At 36.7% G+C, this 15,573-nt stretch overlaps 1 protein-coding gene across 18 annotated transcripts in view; it reads right to left on the bottom strand.

The window, feature by feature from the left end:
* The window catches only part of PCM1 (pericentriolar material 1), an 82,221-nt gene that overhangs the window by 5,548 nt on the left and 61,100 nt on the right, over positions 1-15,573 (bottom strand). For all 18 annotated transcript variants that reach the window (XM_042934360.1, XM_042934362.1, XM_042934374.1 and 15 more), the window contains 11 exons: positions 13,189-13,309; positions 11,668-11,826; positions 11,278-11,411; positions 9,051-9,185; positions 7,846-8,043; positions 6,183-6,245; positions 5,825-5,960; positions 5,369-5,529; positions 2,553-2,628; positions 1,753-2,009; positions 33-125 (listed from right to left, as the gene is read on the bottom strand). In XM_042934360.1, the coding sequence (XP_042790294.1) occupies positions 33-125; positions 1,753-2,009; positions 2,553-2,628; positions 5,369-5,529; positions 5,825-5,960; positions 6,183-6,245; positions 7,846-8,043; positions 9,051-9,185; positions 11,278-11,411; positions 11,668-11,826; positions 13,189-13,309 (1,533 nt within the window). The remainder of the gene's footprint in view (positions 1-32; positions 126-1,752; positions 2,010-2,552; positions 2,629-5,368; positions 5,530-5,824; positions 5,961-6,182; positions 6,246-7,845; positions 8,044-9,050; positions 9,186-11,277; positions 11,412-11,667; positions 11,827-13,188; positions 13,310-15,573) is intronic.

Consider the following 15,573-nt stretch of genomic DNA (forward strand, 5'->3'; position numbering starts at 1 on the left):
ACAAGTTTAATTAATTAACGAAAGCAAAATACCTCTGAATATATTGTCAGTTTAAGTGGTAAATCTTCAACTTTCACGAAGTCTTCTTCATCAGATTTTTGACTTATGTTACCAGACTCTGCTTCCTGTAAGATAAATTATATTTAATGAAGGCAATCCACTCTATCTCTGGATCTAAGCCTTTAAAGTCATCCATGCCAAGAGATAAAGTGGATTCTTAGACATAAGTACACATCAGTAATTCCATCCTGTTTTTGTCCTGCGTTCAACTCCATGAATAAAACAAAGCTGGCGTGCACAGGAAGGGCCATGCACTTGCAGCTGTGGACATACTACCGAGCACATCTGTCTCCATTTGATAAAACAAAGAGCCAGTTTATATAGGTTCAAAGAAAAAATAGCAGTTACACCGAAGGCTAAAATAATCAGAAGAAAAACTGTGGTTTCTTGATACGATTATGGAACGCATCAGAACTGGATCTAGCAGACTATCAGTAAACATTTATAGGCTTTCAATAGCAGCTCTGTGGAAACTGAGAAACATGAGGTATGAATCTAATAACTCCCTTCTGTGATCTCTTCAGTGTTTCTTTGAAACCTGACATCTTTTATTCCCCTAGTTTCCCTTTCTGATTTTTAACAATATCACTGTACCTATTACCCAAGTGGAAACCTTAAATTTTTCTTCTTCTTTCAACATTTCTCACCCATCTCTCCCTCATTCATCTCGAACTTGGTGTCTCTATGCATGGTAAGGGAGCTTCCTAACATCACCTCCTTGACAACAAATCTTATACAGTCATCAGATTCATCTTCAAAAAGCATGACTTTGGCCATTTGACTTTCTTGCACAAGAACCTTCAGTAGTGGCCCTGGCCTAAATTTCAAATTCAAGTCCCCTCTATAATCAAACATTAACTTAATTTCAATTGACTGCCTCCTATAGCAACTCTATGCACTCATCAAATTAGAGTAAGAGTAAGTCTAACAGGTAACTTTCAGAGTTTAAAATAATTTTATGGTGTAAATTTTATGGTGGTAAAGCAATCAAGACAGTTAAGAAACTCTACTAATGTTTCGGGAATATTATAAGCTGAGAAATTATGAAATCATAATTGTAAATACATCTGTAAGAAGAAAGTTGATGTTAAAAGAAAAAAAGTGAAATACGTTCCTAAGGCCTAAAAGTACATTGTTATAAATCCCTTAATTTTTGCTGACAAGTTTATAAAACACAATCTAAGATCCAAAAAATAACCTACTTACTATAAAAATTAAATTGAAACAAAAATGTCCAAGGTAAAAACTCAACTTACACCCTAAGTATAGATTTGCTACCATATTTTTCTGTCATTTACTGTATAGAGATAAGGAGTCTACTGCTGTCAAACTGTGAACTTTCAGGTTTATCAAGGATTTATGAAATGCTCTAAAATAATTAAGATGTTAGACATGGATACTGTGAGAGATTAACGGTGACCCGCGTATCATCTGTCCAAATCTAAACTTGGAATGAACTCTGAAGACTGCCACCTAAAGCTCAAAATTATAAAAAAGAAGAGCTTTTAGGTTTTGAGACAATCATCTTAATTTACTATCACCCTTCTGTTCAAGTTTAAAATCAGTTTGAATACGAAAACCATCTTGGCAGTTACTAAGCCTAAACACAAAGGAAAGTTCTGCGTACAGACTGTAAATGTTAACTTGGAAATGGAGAAATACACACAGAAATGAAATGTAAATGATACGTACATAGTCATTCACTAACACTGGCGATTCAGTGTCAGGACTTCCGGCCAAAGAGCTTTCAGGGGTTTCCTGGGCAGATTTAACTTCTTTGACTGCAGGCACCAAGGTTTCAATTTCAGTTAAAGGTAAAGGCAAAGGGTTAGGCTGTTTAGATGAATCAATGGTAGTAAGAGAGTCCTTTTGGATGGCGCTATTTAAAGGTTGCTCATTTTCCAAGATGTTGAGGTAACAGGGTTTCACAGGAGTGCTATCTTGGTCATCTGGCATCAAAAGAAAGTCTTAACATTAATGTAATGAAACAGCTATTAAATTTTACTATTACACCAAATAGGCAGTATATATGAATGAGTAATCAAGATATTTAAAACCCAAAAGAAGAGGCAGCTACAAATTTTCCTTATCAATGGTTCCTAAAATTAGTTCATCAGATTCATCTGGGGATGTTTTAAAAATTAGATTTCTGAAATCCACCCAATTTCTAATGAAGTAGGATATATTCATGAATAATATCCAGGAATGGGCATTCTAAAAAATCCCCCACATTTGTAGCTAAAGATGTCTTCTTTAGAGACTTTTTTCTGTCTGTTTGTCAACTCTTATTTAACAAGTGTTTGCCGAAACAAAGCCCTCATGTTTTCTACAAAGGATTTAGGGGAAAGAAAAAAGACATACATCAGGTTCAAAACACCTTCCAAGTTACGTTAGGTAAGAATTTAGTTGGGTTTTTTTGTTTTTTGTTTTAGTTTTAAGCACATAAAGGGCACTTTAGATAATCTTAAAATTGAACACTTTAGATTTCTTGCCTTTACTAGTAGTGGGTTCTTGTTCTGATGGGACATTTTTGCTTTCTCCTGATTTTTCAAAGTCATGTTGTAGTACCTAGAAGGAAAAAGTGATGTCTTAATAGCAGGGCCTGAAATATATGGCCACTATATAGGAGATGGGTTACTACTGTAAGGTTTTTGTCCAACTTGAGACCTTCATACAAGGGTATTTAAAAATATCTTCTGAAAGCATTTCAAGAAGGAGGCATAGTTGCCACTGTTAAGATGGCTAAGTAAAAAGGCTTCCCTTTCTTCTTAACCTCAAAATAATAGAGAACTAGAGTGTTATGGATTCCACTATTTATTTATTTTTCAAATCAGACTGGATCATGAATGACACTAAAAGACATCTGCTTGTATGTAGATGTTCAGTGAATGGAAGAGGAAGTGAGCAGGAGGGAGAAAGATGAAGCAAAGTGCCTTCAGCAAGAAGAGAGAACAGTAACATTCACCTCATGCTTGGAAGTACCAGATTCTAGGAAGGAAGGAATACATTGCGGGTGAAAAGGGGGGTGCTGGTGGTTCTTTGAAACTGTTTAAAGAAGACGCAAACACCAGGTTCCCTCCCCAAACTCAAATAGAAAATGGGAGATTATATTTTGGGTAAAGGGAATTAGCCTCAGACCCGGGGCTGCCAGGGTGGGGTGCAGAAAGCACAAATGAGGACAGGATAAAATGTCACACTGAAAACAGAAGCATTCAGAAGTCTGTGCAGTGATGGGACACTGGGCGTCATTTCCACATCAAGCTCCAGAAGAGCAGGCTGTCAAGGGGGTGTATCTACCTCCTCTCCGGCAGGAGGACAACGGATGACCCTTCTGGGGAGAAACTAAAACACCCCAAAGAAAATACCAATAGGTACTAACATTTGGGATTTTCTATCAAAAAGCTAACCATCTACCTAATGACCTCCCGTGAAGCCCAGAACAACCCCAATCTGCTTTATGCTGAGTCATTTTTTAATATAAACACTAAAGGTACCACAGGCATTTGAAGAAAGCCTGCAGGTGAGTAAGAGAAGACAGTGCTTCCTTAAAGTAGCAGCATGCTATAAAAAAGTAATCAGAAAATAAAAGTATACAGAAATTAAAAATATGACATTCACATAAGTATTAAGGTCAAAAAACCTCCCAGAAAGTAAAACAGAGTAAAGGGACACTATAAAGAAGAGAGGAGATTAGAAATTGGAAAATTAAACCAGGGGCACCTGGGTGGCTCAGTCAGTTGAGCATCTGACTTCAGCTCAGGTCATGACCTTAAAGTTCCTGAGTTTGAGCCCCGCATCGGGCTCTGTACTGACAGCTCGGAGCCTAGAGCCTGCTTCAGATTCTGTGTCTCCCTCTCTCTCTGCCCCTTCCCTGCTCACAATCTGTCACTCTGTCTCTCTCTCTCTCTTTCAAAAATAAATAAAACATTAAAAAAAAAAATTAAACCATGAGGGCCAATAATGTCTGACAATATTAATTCTAGGAGGAATGAAGAGAGAAAATGGTGGGGAAGAAATACAGAAAAAGAAAATTTACCAAAATGAAGGACATGATAATGATTGCTCACAGACCCCCTGAGTACCCAGTTTAGTGACTAAAAAAAGACCCACAACAATGTGCATCACTGTAAAACTTCAACACAAGTCCAGGGGAAGCTCCAGTGTAGGAAGGAAAAGATACAAAGAATCACAACTAAAAAAGGCACTCGCCTTCTCAACAGCAGCAATGAAAACTGGAAGACGTTGGAAGACAGAGCAGTTGTCTCTCAAAGATCTGAGGGCAATGATTTTTAACATGGAGGAATTTAAGATTTTCTTAGACATCTAAATACAGCCTCAAAATATTTATCTTTTATGCACTTTCTCTGAGAGATACGTGAAATGTGCTCCACCAAAATGAGGTGAAATGATAAGACTGAATTCTCAAAACAGATGTAATAAAGAATGACAAAGGGAATCCCCAGGCTGCTAGCTAGTGAGCATGTCTAATGAAGAGCCAACCCAAGATGGAGCAGGAAGAACAAAACTGACAGACTGATTCATGTAGAAAATTGTACTGAGAAGTGTATACAGCTATTGGTGGGCAGAGCAAAGACTCGGGTATGTGGTCAAAGGAAATTAGGTCAAAAAAAAAAAATCGAGACAAGTATTAATTTCAGGTGAAAAAAATGTACAAGACTAAGCAATAAACAGTATTTGCTTAGTTCAGCAGTAATATTTATGCAGTTTGGTTACATCTACGGGTAAATGCAGATGTAAGCTAAAGACACAATTAAACAAGGAGGACGGTATTAATATAATTACACGAGGAATCATTAAGTGACCTAAAAGGCTTCACCTGCTATAACAGGAAGTCAACAGAGAATGTCTAATACATAAATAAATAAATACAAACACATTATTCAGAAATAGAGTTAAAGAGCCAAAGAAATCATACAAAATACTGCCTGTGGAACAGGATGAGGTGGAGGCAAGAAATGGAATGATTTTATTTTGTCACATACGATTTCCATGTATGACTAGGAAATACATAAAGATAAATGAAAAATCCAGCTCTTCTGCAGTAATCTCAGTTTTTATGACCTTTTACAAAAAAAAAAAAAAAAGACTAAAGTGCTTTAAAAGTAAACATTGCTAAATACAAAATTAAACTAGTGTTTCATTTGGATTTCAATAAGGATAGTAAAGAGGTCTGTTTACTCATGAGAGTGAGAATAGGGAAGCTGTAAATTTTGACACCTTTAAAAAGGAGCTGCCTTCAGTACTTGAAGATGACTCAGGGAAGGTGTGTTAGTCCCAACCAGAATACCTGATCGTCGTGTTCAGTTTCTTCCGCAGTTTCAGTGTTGGCCTGAAGTGAAGTCTGAACATCTACAGGTCCCTCCTCAAATTCTTCTATCTCTTCATCTTCATTCTCATCTTCTCCACTTCCGTAATTCGTCAAAGCCTGAGTTTCAGCTTTGGATAAGTCTAAGTTGATTAACACACAGTTTCTAGTAAATTTCCATCACTAAATCGTAGTGTCAGCTACCACATATTGCATTCCTGCACCGCACAAGTCCTTTACAACTAGTATCTGAAACCTTCCAAACCGTAAGCACTAGAATACTGTGGCACAGAAAGGGGAAGTAATTAGGCAGGGCCACACCAAAAAATCCAGAGTGGCTGACACCTACCTCTGTAATCACTACACTCCCCCCAACTGTGTGAATAAATGACCTATAAAGAACTTGCATATACACCTAGTACGAGCCTTTCCACTTACTAATAGACACCGGACATTCTTCACTTTCTTCATCTTCCTCTTGTTCAGAAACATCAGATCTCACGTTTTTGGGACCGTCACCATCATACATCTCAGATGTTTGAGTCTGCTTAACTGTTTCGGTCTCATCCTTGTCCTAGTCACAAATAAACATAATTCCTTAAAATACATTTTAAAAACGCATACAGTAAGTCTGCCAAAAAAAATTAGTCATTATCTAATAAAAAATACAAAAAGTAATTGTTTTTAAAAGAAACTGAAGTTTTGTCAGAATCTCAAACGTTAAAAAGCTGTTAAAAGTTATTTAATTTTCTCTTTCAAAAGCACTGTCTTTAGTCACAAATTAATTAGCACATACTTTGTCTTCATCATCAATTTCTCCAGCAGGTGAGCCATGATCTCCTTCAAGAATCCTTTTGGCCTATAAGCAAGTTAAACAGAAATGAGGGGCAACCTTTCCGCATTATACTTGTATTTAGTAACTTTCACAAATCTGCGGTTTTTGATAAATAATCCAAAGCACTGAACGCTATCTTAGAAATGTAAATTCAACTCTCACTGAAATCTTTTAAATTAGCAAAACAAAACCAACACTGCCCACCTGACAACTCCCTGGATATATAACAGCATCTCAAATTTACTAATTCTAAAACAAAACCTTGACTCACTCCCCAAACTGAAGCCTCCCAGTCTTTCCAGTCTCCGTAAATGGGCCTTCAACAAGTCAGACAACAGAAACCAGCCTGTGCTGTACTTTTATTATCCATACCTACACCATTAAAACTCCTCACGGACTCAATCGTCAAAATGGATCTGTTGGTGCACACTCAGAGCTAAGTCACATCATTTCTTACCTGGACTACTATAGTGACCTTACAACAGTCTCCCTGCTTCTGTCTCTTCTCTCTTACAATTCCTATACAATGTGGTATCTAGACAAACCTTTTGAATTGCACAAGAGATTATGTCACTCCTCTATGTGAAAATTTCCCATGGGTTTCCATCATGCTTAGAATAAAATAAAAGAGAACGTCCTTACCAGTTTGGCCTTACCTACCTAGGTGACTTCATCTACACTCTCACTTCATTTAATGGGTTCCTGCCACCCTAACCTTTTTCCTGTTCTCCAAACTGCTCAATCCTGCCTCAGCCTCTAAACTCACAGTTCTCTCTACCTGCAATGCTCTTCTTTCCTTTCATCTTCATTATAAACTCCTTGTCTTTCATGCCTTAGTTCATACACCCATTCAAACAGCCTCAAGAGACTGCCTATCTTAAAGCAGCCCTTCCAACCATTTCTTACGGGTTTTTTTCCTGTTTTATTTTCTTCAAGCTCTTAGCAATCAGTGGCTGAAATGATCTGAAACTGATCTATGTCTAGATTGAAAATATTATGAAAAGTGTTAAATAGATGACTTGACTTTATCTACTTTACACTGCAGGGAGAAGGGTTACCTCTTTCTGTTTTGGGTCCTGACCTGCTTTCCCTATGGTGCTTAGAGAGCCAAGAGGAGGTATGAGGTCTTGGTATGCCTCCAGTTGACGGGAAAAAAAACATCCAGTTTCATACGTGATCAAGGCAAATTTAATAGGGCATAAGAAGCTACAGAGATGTGCAACCAAAGTCCTAACTTGTAAACAAGACATGTGTGTTGGTTGGGGTGATCAATATTCCTGGGACATCTACTGGGGTGGGCAACTGCTACAGCAGGCAGTTGGCTGGTTGAGGCCCGGATCCCAGTCCCCCTCTCTTCAGCAACTGACAATCATGTGAGTAATATATATGACAATTCCTGTCACCAATTTCTGTCTGTATTCCTGATCTTTTAGCCACTGCTATTACACTGAGATTCAGTATGTGGCTACCATATGTACTGATTTGTGTAATCTGATTAACTGCTATTACTTCGAAAATATGTTTCCTGAGGTCAAGTGTGATTTCAGATAATAATGATCAAGAACTATATTTATATGCTAATTATAACTACTCCTAAAGCTAAATCAAAGTGAATATCATTTACCTCTTTGGCATAAGACTGTATCACTCCGGCTGCTTCTATTTTCCTTTTGCATCTCTGTTTAACAGTTATACTATTATTATCCAAATCTTGCATGAGCTTAAAGAAAGCCAATTCATTAAACAACACTTCAGATATTTCTACAAGAAGATCTTCTCCACAGTCTTTGAGTTTTCTGCCAGCAAATTTTGCCAGTGAATCCTATTCAAAGATAAACCAAGTAACTTTAAGATTACAGTAAACTTCAATTGTGGGTAGAGCAACACAGAGGATAAACAAGTTTAAATGATAATACCCAGGGGAAAACAATTCTGTTACTTTTTAGTATGAAAAAAGTTAAAACTAAAGGCTAATATTACTAGGAAACAACAGTAATATTCTTTAGTGATATTAATCTAAGTAGGAATTGTGCTAGTTCTGCTTAAAGAGTATATAGAAGGAAAGGAAAAGGACATCAGGTCATCCATAGATTTACTCCCTACTTAGAACTGGTGGCCACTAGAGTTAAACAGGGAACTCTAACACCAAATGTTCCTACACGGTATCAGGGGTACATATTTACCACGGTGAGAAGCTGAGGTGCCCACTGAGGAAAACACACAGTCTTCCCTTTCTAATGTTAATATCAGAGTATTTTCCAAGTTTCCTCCTTTTATATGAGCCAGCATTCTTTTTTTCAAAGTCTGCTTATTTTGGGAGGGCCTGGGTGGCTCAGTCAGTTAAGGATCTGACTTCGGCTTAGGTCATGATCTCGTGGTTCGTGGGTTAGAGCCCTGCATCGGGCTCTGTGCTGACAGTGCAGAGCCTGGAGCCTGCTTCGGATTCTGTCTCCCTCTCTCTCTACCCCTCCCTCACTCAAAGTCTGTCTCTCTCAAAAATAAACATTAAAAAAAATTTTAAGTTTATTAATTTTTTATAGTCTTTTTTAAGTTTATTCATTTATTTGTGGGGGGGGGAGGGGATAGATACAGCGGGAAGGGGCAGAGGGAGGGAGAAGAGAGAGAATTCCCTTAGAGATGATTGGATCAAATTAAGACACACACCCTAACACAATTTTTTCCCCTAATACAATCATCCCCACCCAATGGATGCTGCTGGAATGGACATTTATTTGAATAAACTGCATATTGCCAGAAAATGGCCAAAAAAAAAAAAAAAGTCTCAACTAGAGGGTATAGATTGTAAGTCATGTAAGTATCAACTCTTACCTGTAATATACTTCCAAGCTGTTTATGAAAGAACTTTACAAACTCTTTGCTCTCATCATTTTGCTGGGTAAGGGTCAAAACCATGCGTCTCACTGAAGTTAGAAGTTGAGAAGAGCATACTTCATCCATGTGCTCCTGAGAAAAATCCAAGCTGGTAAGGATATAAACTTACCTACTGGTTAAGAAATACTAATTCACGTGAGATTTTGTCTTGCATAGATGCTTCTCAATTTTCAGGTACACATTTTGAAATACTCATTCATAGAACAGCCAGACTCCCACACTATACATGTTAAGGGGTTTATACATTTTAACCAACCACAGCAGGTAATAGCCAATAAAAGAAACTGGCTATTTTTCATCACTTCCTTTCTTACACCTTACCTCACAGCTCACCTGCTACCCACTTGCTCCACGAGTTTTCTAACTCAGCTTTCTCAGTGTCGGCACTGTGGTCACTCTGTGCCCTGGAGGATGTCTAGTGGCACTCTGGCCTCTACCCACTAGAGGCTAGTACCTTTACCTTTCTAAGTCCTGGGAACTAATTATGTAGACATTACAAAATGTTTTTAGGGTCAAAATCACCTCAGTTGAGAACCAGCGTCCTAACTTCTGTAACAAGCCCTTTTGGGCAAGTTTCTTCTCCTTCATCTTCCTTGAGAAGCATGTGCAAGCACCTAATAATCCAAATCATGGTTCACTTTTGGAGGTGAGTCCCTATCACATCCACACCAAGTAACCTCAAGGTTCTAATTCCTCTTCTGCCACTAAACTCATTTAGGCAGGTCTTCTAACCTTTACTCAGCTAAGTTTCTGTTCTGGCTTTGTTTTTTTTGTTTTTTGTTTTTCTATAGAAGTGTGTAAAGTGAGGTGGCTAAACTAGATGATTTCTAAGCTTTCTTAAACTGAAGGATTTAAGGCCACTTTTGAAAAATTCACTGTGAGAGCAGGTGACTTAAAAAAAAAAAAAAAAGGGATAACAGTCCCTTGTCTTCAAGGAATCAAATACCAGAAAAGTCAGATACATGAACGATCAATCACTACATGCTATGCACTGTCCAGTAGATCATACTTTTTAGCTGTAGGGGCTGTTTCTCTTTCATGACTGAGCACAATGGCCAGCTCACAGGAGACACTTATTACTGGCTGATAAACAGATATCATAAAAGCAGCACACTAGGTTCTAGAAGGATTTGCAAAAGCGCATTAGAAACAACAATTATCTCTGAAAAAGACATTTCAGCCAAGCAGAAAAGAGGGAAGGCGCTTTATATTTTTAATAGTGACAACCTGTACAAAGGGCTGATGCATGAAAAAGCAACAGCAGGAATAGGAAATTTTGAGCAATTTAAAGTGAGTGTACCAAATGGAGAACTGGGAGAGATGAAGTTGGGAAAGTATACCAGGTCCCTATATGAAATCTCTCAAAGGCTGGGGAGGGGGGAGTCTGCTTAGTAAACATTCATTTCTTGCCTATTATGACAGGCAGTCTAGGTAAAACACGAGCATCTGAATTAAGGTTATGCTACCGGAGAGAAGGAAGGAAAATCAGTTTTGGACTTGCTGGTGACAGAGGGTTAATAGAGTCAAGAAGTCTAGCTTAGGTGACTGGGTGTAATACTAACATTAACAAAGTTCTTATAATCCTACCAAAAAAGTCAAGATTTGTTGGCCTCAAAAACTTTTTGAAACACTAAATTAAGTGAATATTTATGAAAGGGTATCACTTAAATCACAAACAAAATGGTAAAAGCAATGAAATTTCCTGACTGCAGATGCCTGCATTCCCTAAGCATAAAACTAAATCATTCAGGCTTTTTAACCCTTAGAAAATAACTGTACATATTAAATATTACTACCAATATACCTAATTTAATCAAGAAAGACATGTTTAAAAGTATGTTTTGTGTCACGATAAAACAAAAACGTAAAATAAAAAAGGCAACACTCATCTCTGTTTCAGATGAAAGCAAATAATCACTTAGTTTAAGTCAGTTCACCTGAAGGACAAGAATATGTACACATTCTTACAATTTATAGGAATATCAATATTCTTTTTGGAGAGGTGAGTATATATAAATAATGGGAGATAAATTTATAGGATTGATGAAACTGATGTTTTTAGCTTTCTTAGGTCTACCTGTATTTTCTGAATTTACTATAATAAAGTCTTTTTTAAGATTTAAAAAACAAAACAAAGTACTTGCTTTAAGAAATTACTGCTTACCTTCAAAAAAGGAATGACTTCTTTCATAATGGCTTTAATTTGCCGGTCCAGCTGCTGAGTATCAATTCTAGGACATGGGACAGTAGAAACTTCGCTTACAGGTTGTTGTGAACTACAATTTTCAATGGGAGTATCTATTTTTTAAAAAGAAAATGACTTATTAGCAAAAAAAAGCCTATGATATTATACATATGCATTTATTCAGAATCCTAAATATTAAAGTCTGATGATTTTATGGGAAAATAACACAAAGGAGTATCTATGTAGTTTTAGCACCCTTAATGAAAAGAGAGTGGTAATAAAACTACTATTATACGTCAGGTGGGGCTATACGGTTTTTTTTGTACATATGAACTATAGGTTTTTACTTCTAATCAACCGCGAACACACCTTCCAAGTTAGGAACGGTAGCCACGGCAGCAGCACCGTCCTCATCCTCAACAATCCTGCAGGTGCATCTTGCGTTTGTGCTCCTCTCGGCTTCTGTCTTCATGCGCTCATATTCTCTCATTCTGGCTAATGCCTGATCTAAGTGAATCACAGTGTTACCTGCATATGGAATAGAAATATTTCAAGAAAATATAAAAGCAAACTTTGTCATGTATTCCTCACAAAGTATTAATAAAAACAAATGTCTGACCATAGGTAAGGAAACGTAGCTTCAACAAATTCTAGATACTGCACTAGCTGGGTAACAAGGCATGTTAGTCTCTTAGACTCTGAAGTCCATCCTGATTTCACTACATCATGTTGCTTCACGTGAACAGTACAAAGAAAATACATCCCAAATATCACTCAAATCCTGATGAAAATGATCCAACTGAACACAAGCAAATAAGGTCAGGAAAAGGCCTGAGAAAAAGATTTCCCAGTTTTCCTTTGTCTACTTCAGACAAAGCTAGTGGTGAAGGACTGTAAGAAAAAAATTAATAAATGAAACAAAACACTTGGTAACTCAGAAAGGGGGAATGACCTGAAGGGGAAAGCCTGGCCACACAGAGATTTTTTTCTATATTGGGACGAGTTCAGTTCAGACTTGACAGGTATTTACTCAGAAGGGAGCTAGGCTTAGAGTCCTTGATAGTCAAAATAAGGCAAGGAAGACTTACTGCTTTGGTAAAAGGTGCACATAAAACAAGGCAAGGTCTGGCCCTTTGCTTTGTAGGAGACCTTTGGAATCACCTAAATCTTTTCTCTTCATGTGAAAAAAACACTAGAATAATAGCACCTTATTTTATCAGCTAAATGCCCTGGAGGTCTGAAATGACTGAATCTCTGTTATCTCTTGAAAGGGAAACAATCAGGTACCTATACATTTTTCTTTTCTCTAGTCTCCTTTCCAAGTCTAAGACTCCAGATTTTCTTCTTACCTTTGAGTTCTACAACAACCTTCCATGCTTGCTTTACTAATGATGAAAAAAAAATGCAATGTGTCATGCACATTGTGAGTTACCTGGGTTTCTCACTAAAGACTATTCATGCTAAGAAAGTTCTTATCTCAAATTATGAAGTTAACATTTTTACTGAAAATGTGACTGGATGAGGCTCTGATACCTCTCAATTTTTCCCATTTATTAACTAGGAAACCTTAAAGGATAACGTTTCCGTGAAGGGAAGGAAATTAACATTTCCTGAACTCCTATTACACATGCTAGAAAGTTGTCTGTATTTTTCACAAGACCACATAGCAAGGTAGGTTAAGACTCCCATTTCCTTAGGGTATGCAGTCAGATGATCAGATGATTTGCCAAAGGCTAAGGAATTAACAGGAGACTCTTGACTTTAGACTGACGGACAAACTTTTAACCATGGTCTTTCTACCACATCTTGCCTTTTTGGAACTCTGGTTCTTAGTGTAATTCAAAGACTGTATTAAAGTCATGTTCTAAGATTATAAAAAATTCTGCTTACCTAGATCATCTGTTGCAAATGGCTCAAAATTTGAAGATACAGACATGACGCTAGCATTGTCAGCATCATTTTGCTCACTTATTTTATGTGTTTCTCTCTCAAAGTTCTTCTCAAAAGTTTCCTAAGTTATAGTTTAAAAAAACAAAAATCACTAATATTTCTTTAAAATTTTTATATGATATCCAAAATTTAACAAAGAAACTAAGTGTTGGCATAAAACTATATACTTAAAATTGTGATACAACTAAAGTTATTAAAGGTTGAACACAGAGAACATTAAAATATTAAGTAACCTTGCAGAACATATGTCCTTGAGTAGATAAAAATTCACAGAGCCAGCTACTAATTTTAACTTGGAAAATTTAAACACTTCAAATGATTTCTACACCCTCAGGGAAATTCTCCCATCTCTAAACCCTAACAATACCTAGGACTTTACTATATATGGTTTTACCAGAAGAAAAACATGACAGCATCATTCACTTTAAACGCACTTTATTGAAATATAATTTACATACAACAATGTACTCGTTAAGTGTACAGTTGGATGAGTTCTAAAAATAACCTTATGTAACCACTTTCCCTAAAGATAAAGATCATTTCCACCAGCTCAAAAAGTTCCTTTGTCCCCTCTGCAATCAGTCTCCACTACACTCCACTGGTATGATTTCTATCACCAAATTAGTTTTGCTTGTTCTAGAACTTGACATATAAATGGAACCATTCAATATACACTCTACAGTGTCTGGCTTTTCTTTTGCTCCATATGTTTCTGAAATTAATCCATGATGTCATATGTTTCAGAAGTTCATTATTTCTTAATGGCTGAACAGTATTCCAGCATAAAGATATACCATATTTTGTATATCCATTTATCTGTTGATGTTCACTTGAGGCTATCGTGACTAACGATGCTATCACCCTAAGAATACAAGTATTTTTGTGGACATACGTTTTCATTTCTCTTGGATGAATACCTAAGAAGAAAAACTGGTTGCATGCCATGTTTGTGTTTAGGTTTATAAGAAACCGCCAAACTGCTTTCCAAGTGTTTGCACAATTTTACAATCCCATAAGCAGTGTGAAAGTTCCAACTGCTCTATATTCACACCAACACTTCTCATTGTCAACCTTTTTAATTTCAGCCTTTCTAGTGCATGTGAGGTAACACCTCATGTGGTTTTAACGTGGACACTGGCCATTTATAGATCCTCCTTCATGCAGTGCCTGTTCAAATCTTGCCCATATTTTACCGAGCTATTGGTTTTACAAGGGAATTGTAAAAGTTCTTTATCGAGTCCGGATTTATTATTTATATAGTCATTGTCAGATATATGTACTTAAATTATTTTCTCCTGTATATATGGTGTCTTTTGAAAAGCAGAATTTTATTTTTATGATGTTTATCAAATTTTTCCTTTACAATTAATGCTTTGTGCACCCTAAGAAATCTTTGCTTATGTTCAATCATGAAGATTTTCTTTTAGAAGTCTTATAGTTTTGGCCTTCTCAGGATTTAATTTCAAAATAATTTTTGTGTATAGTGTGATTAAGGAGAGTCCCACATTCTAAAACCCACTTCACAATTGTGTTCTCTCTCCTATTAATCTTTAAAATTTTTCTCTTAAGTTATGAAATGAAACCTCTGTCTCTGATTATAGGAAATTCAGGCATTACAGAATATGATTCAGGAAATGGAGTCATTTTGTTGCTCCTTCAATTAAGATTGGAAGGTAGAAGTGCTTTTGCCATTTTATGGCACCATTTTATGATACAAAGTGTTTCTTCCTCTTCCTAAACTTCAATTCTTCAACTCTCTTTTGACTTATAATTCCCAGATGCCTACTTTTACTTCTCTCTTTCCTGGGCATGAGAACTCTTACATACTCTGAAATATGTCTATACAAGCTCCATAAATGAAGCTCAAAAGACCTTGGCTTAAAAACTTGGAGAATGAGAGTCTATATCTGTCCAATATGGAAACCACTAGCCATGTGGCTATTTATATTAAAATTTAGTTCCTCAGTCCTGTTACCCACATTTCAAGTGCTCGATAGCCCCATGTGGCTAATAGCTACCATATTAAACAATGCACATATAAAACATTTCCATCATTGTACCAAGTTCCACTGGACAGCACTGCTCTAGATCTGTGGGCTGGAACACTGGATGTTGTGCTGCTACTGACTAAATAGCATTAACAAAGTGTGGATGTTAATAACATTAATGATGAAATGAAGTTTTGAATGAAAAATTAAAGAACAATTTAGTTATTTAAAAGTAATACTAAGTACAGTTCTTTGTGCCAAATCAATATGGTTATGGGTTGAATCTCTGCGTCGACCCCCCAAATCCATATGCTGAGGCCTTAACTCTCAATATATT

The sequence above is a fragment of the Panthera leo genome, chromosome B1 (assembly GCF_018350215.1).
Source record: "Panthera leo isolate Ple1 chromosome B1, P.leo_Ple1_pat1.1, whole genome shotgun sequence".
Classification (NCBI taxonomy): domain Eukaryota; kingdom Metazoa; phylum Chordata; class Mammalia; order Carnivora; family Felidae; genus Panthera; species Panthera leo.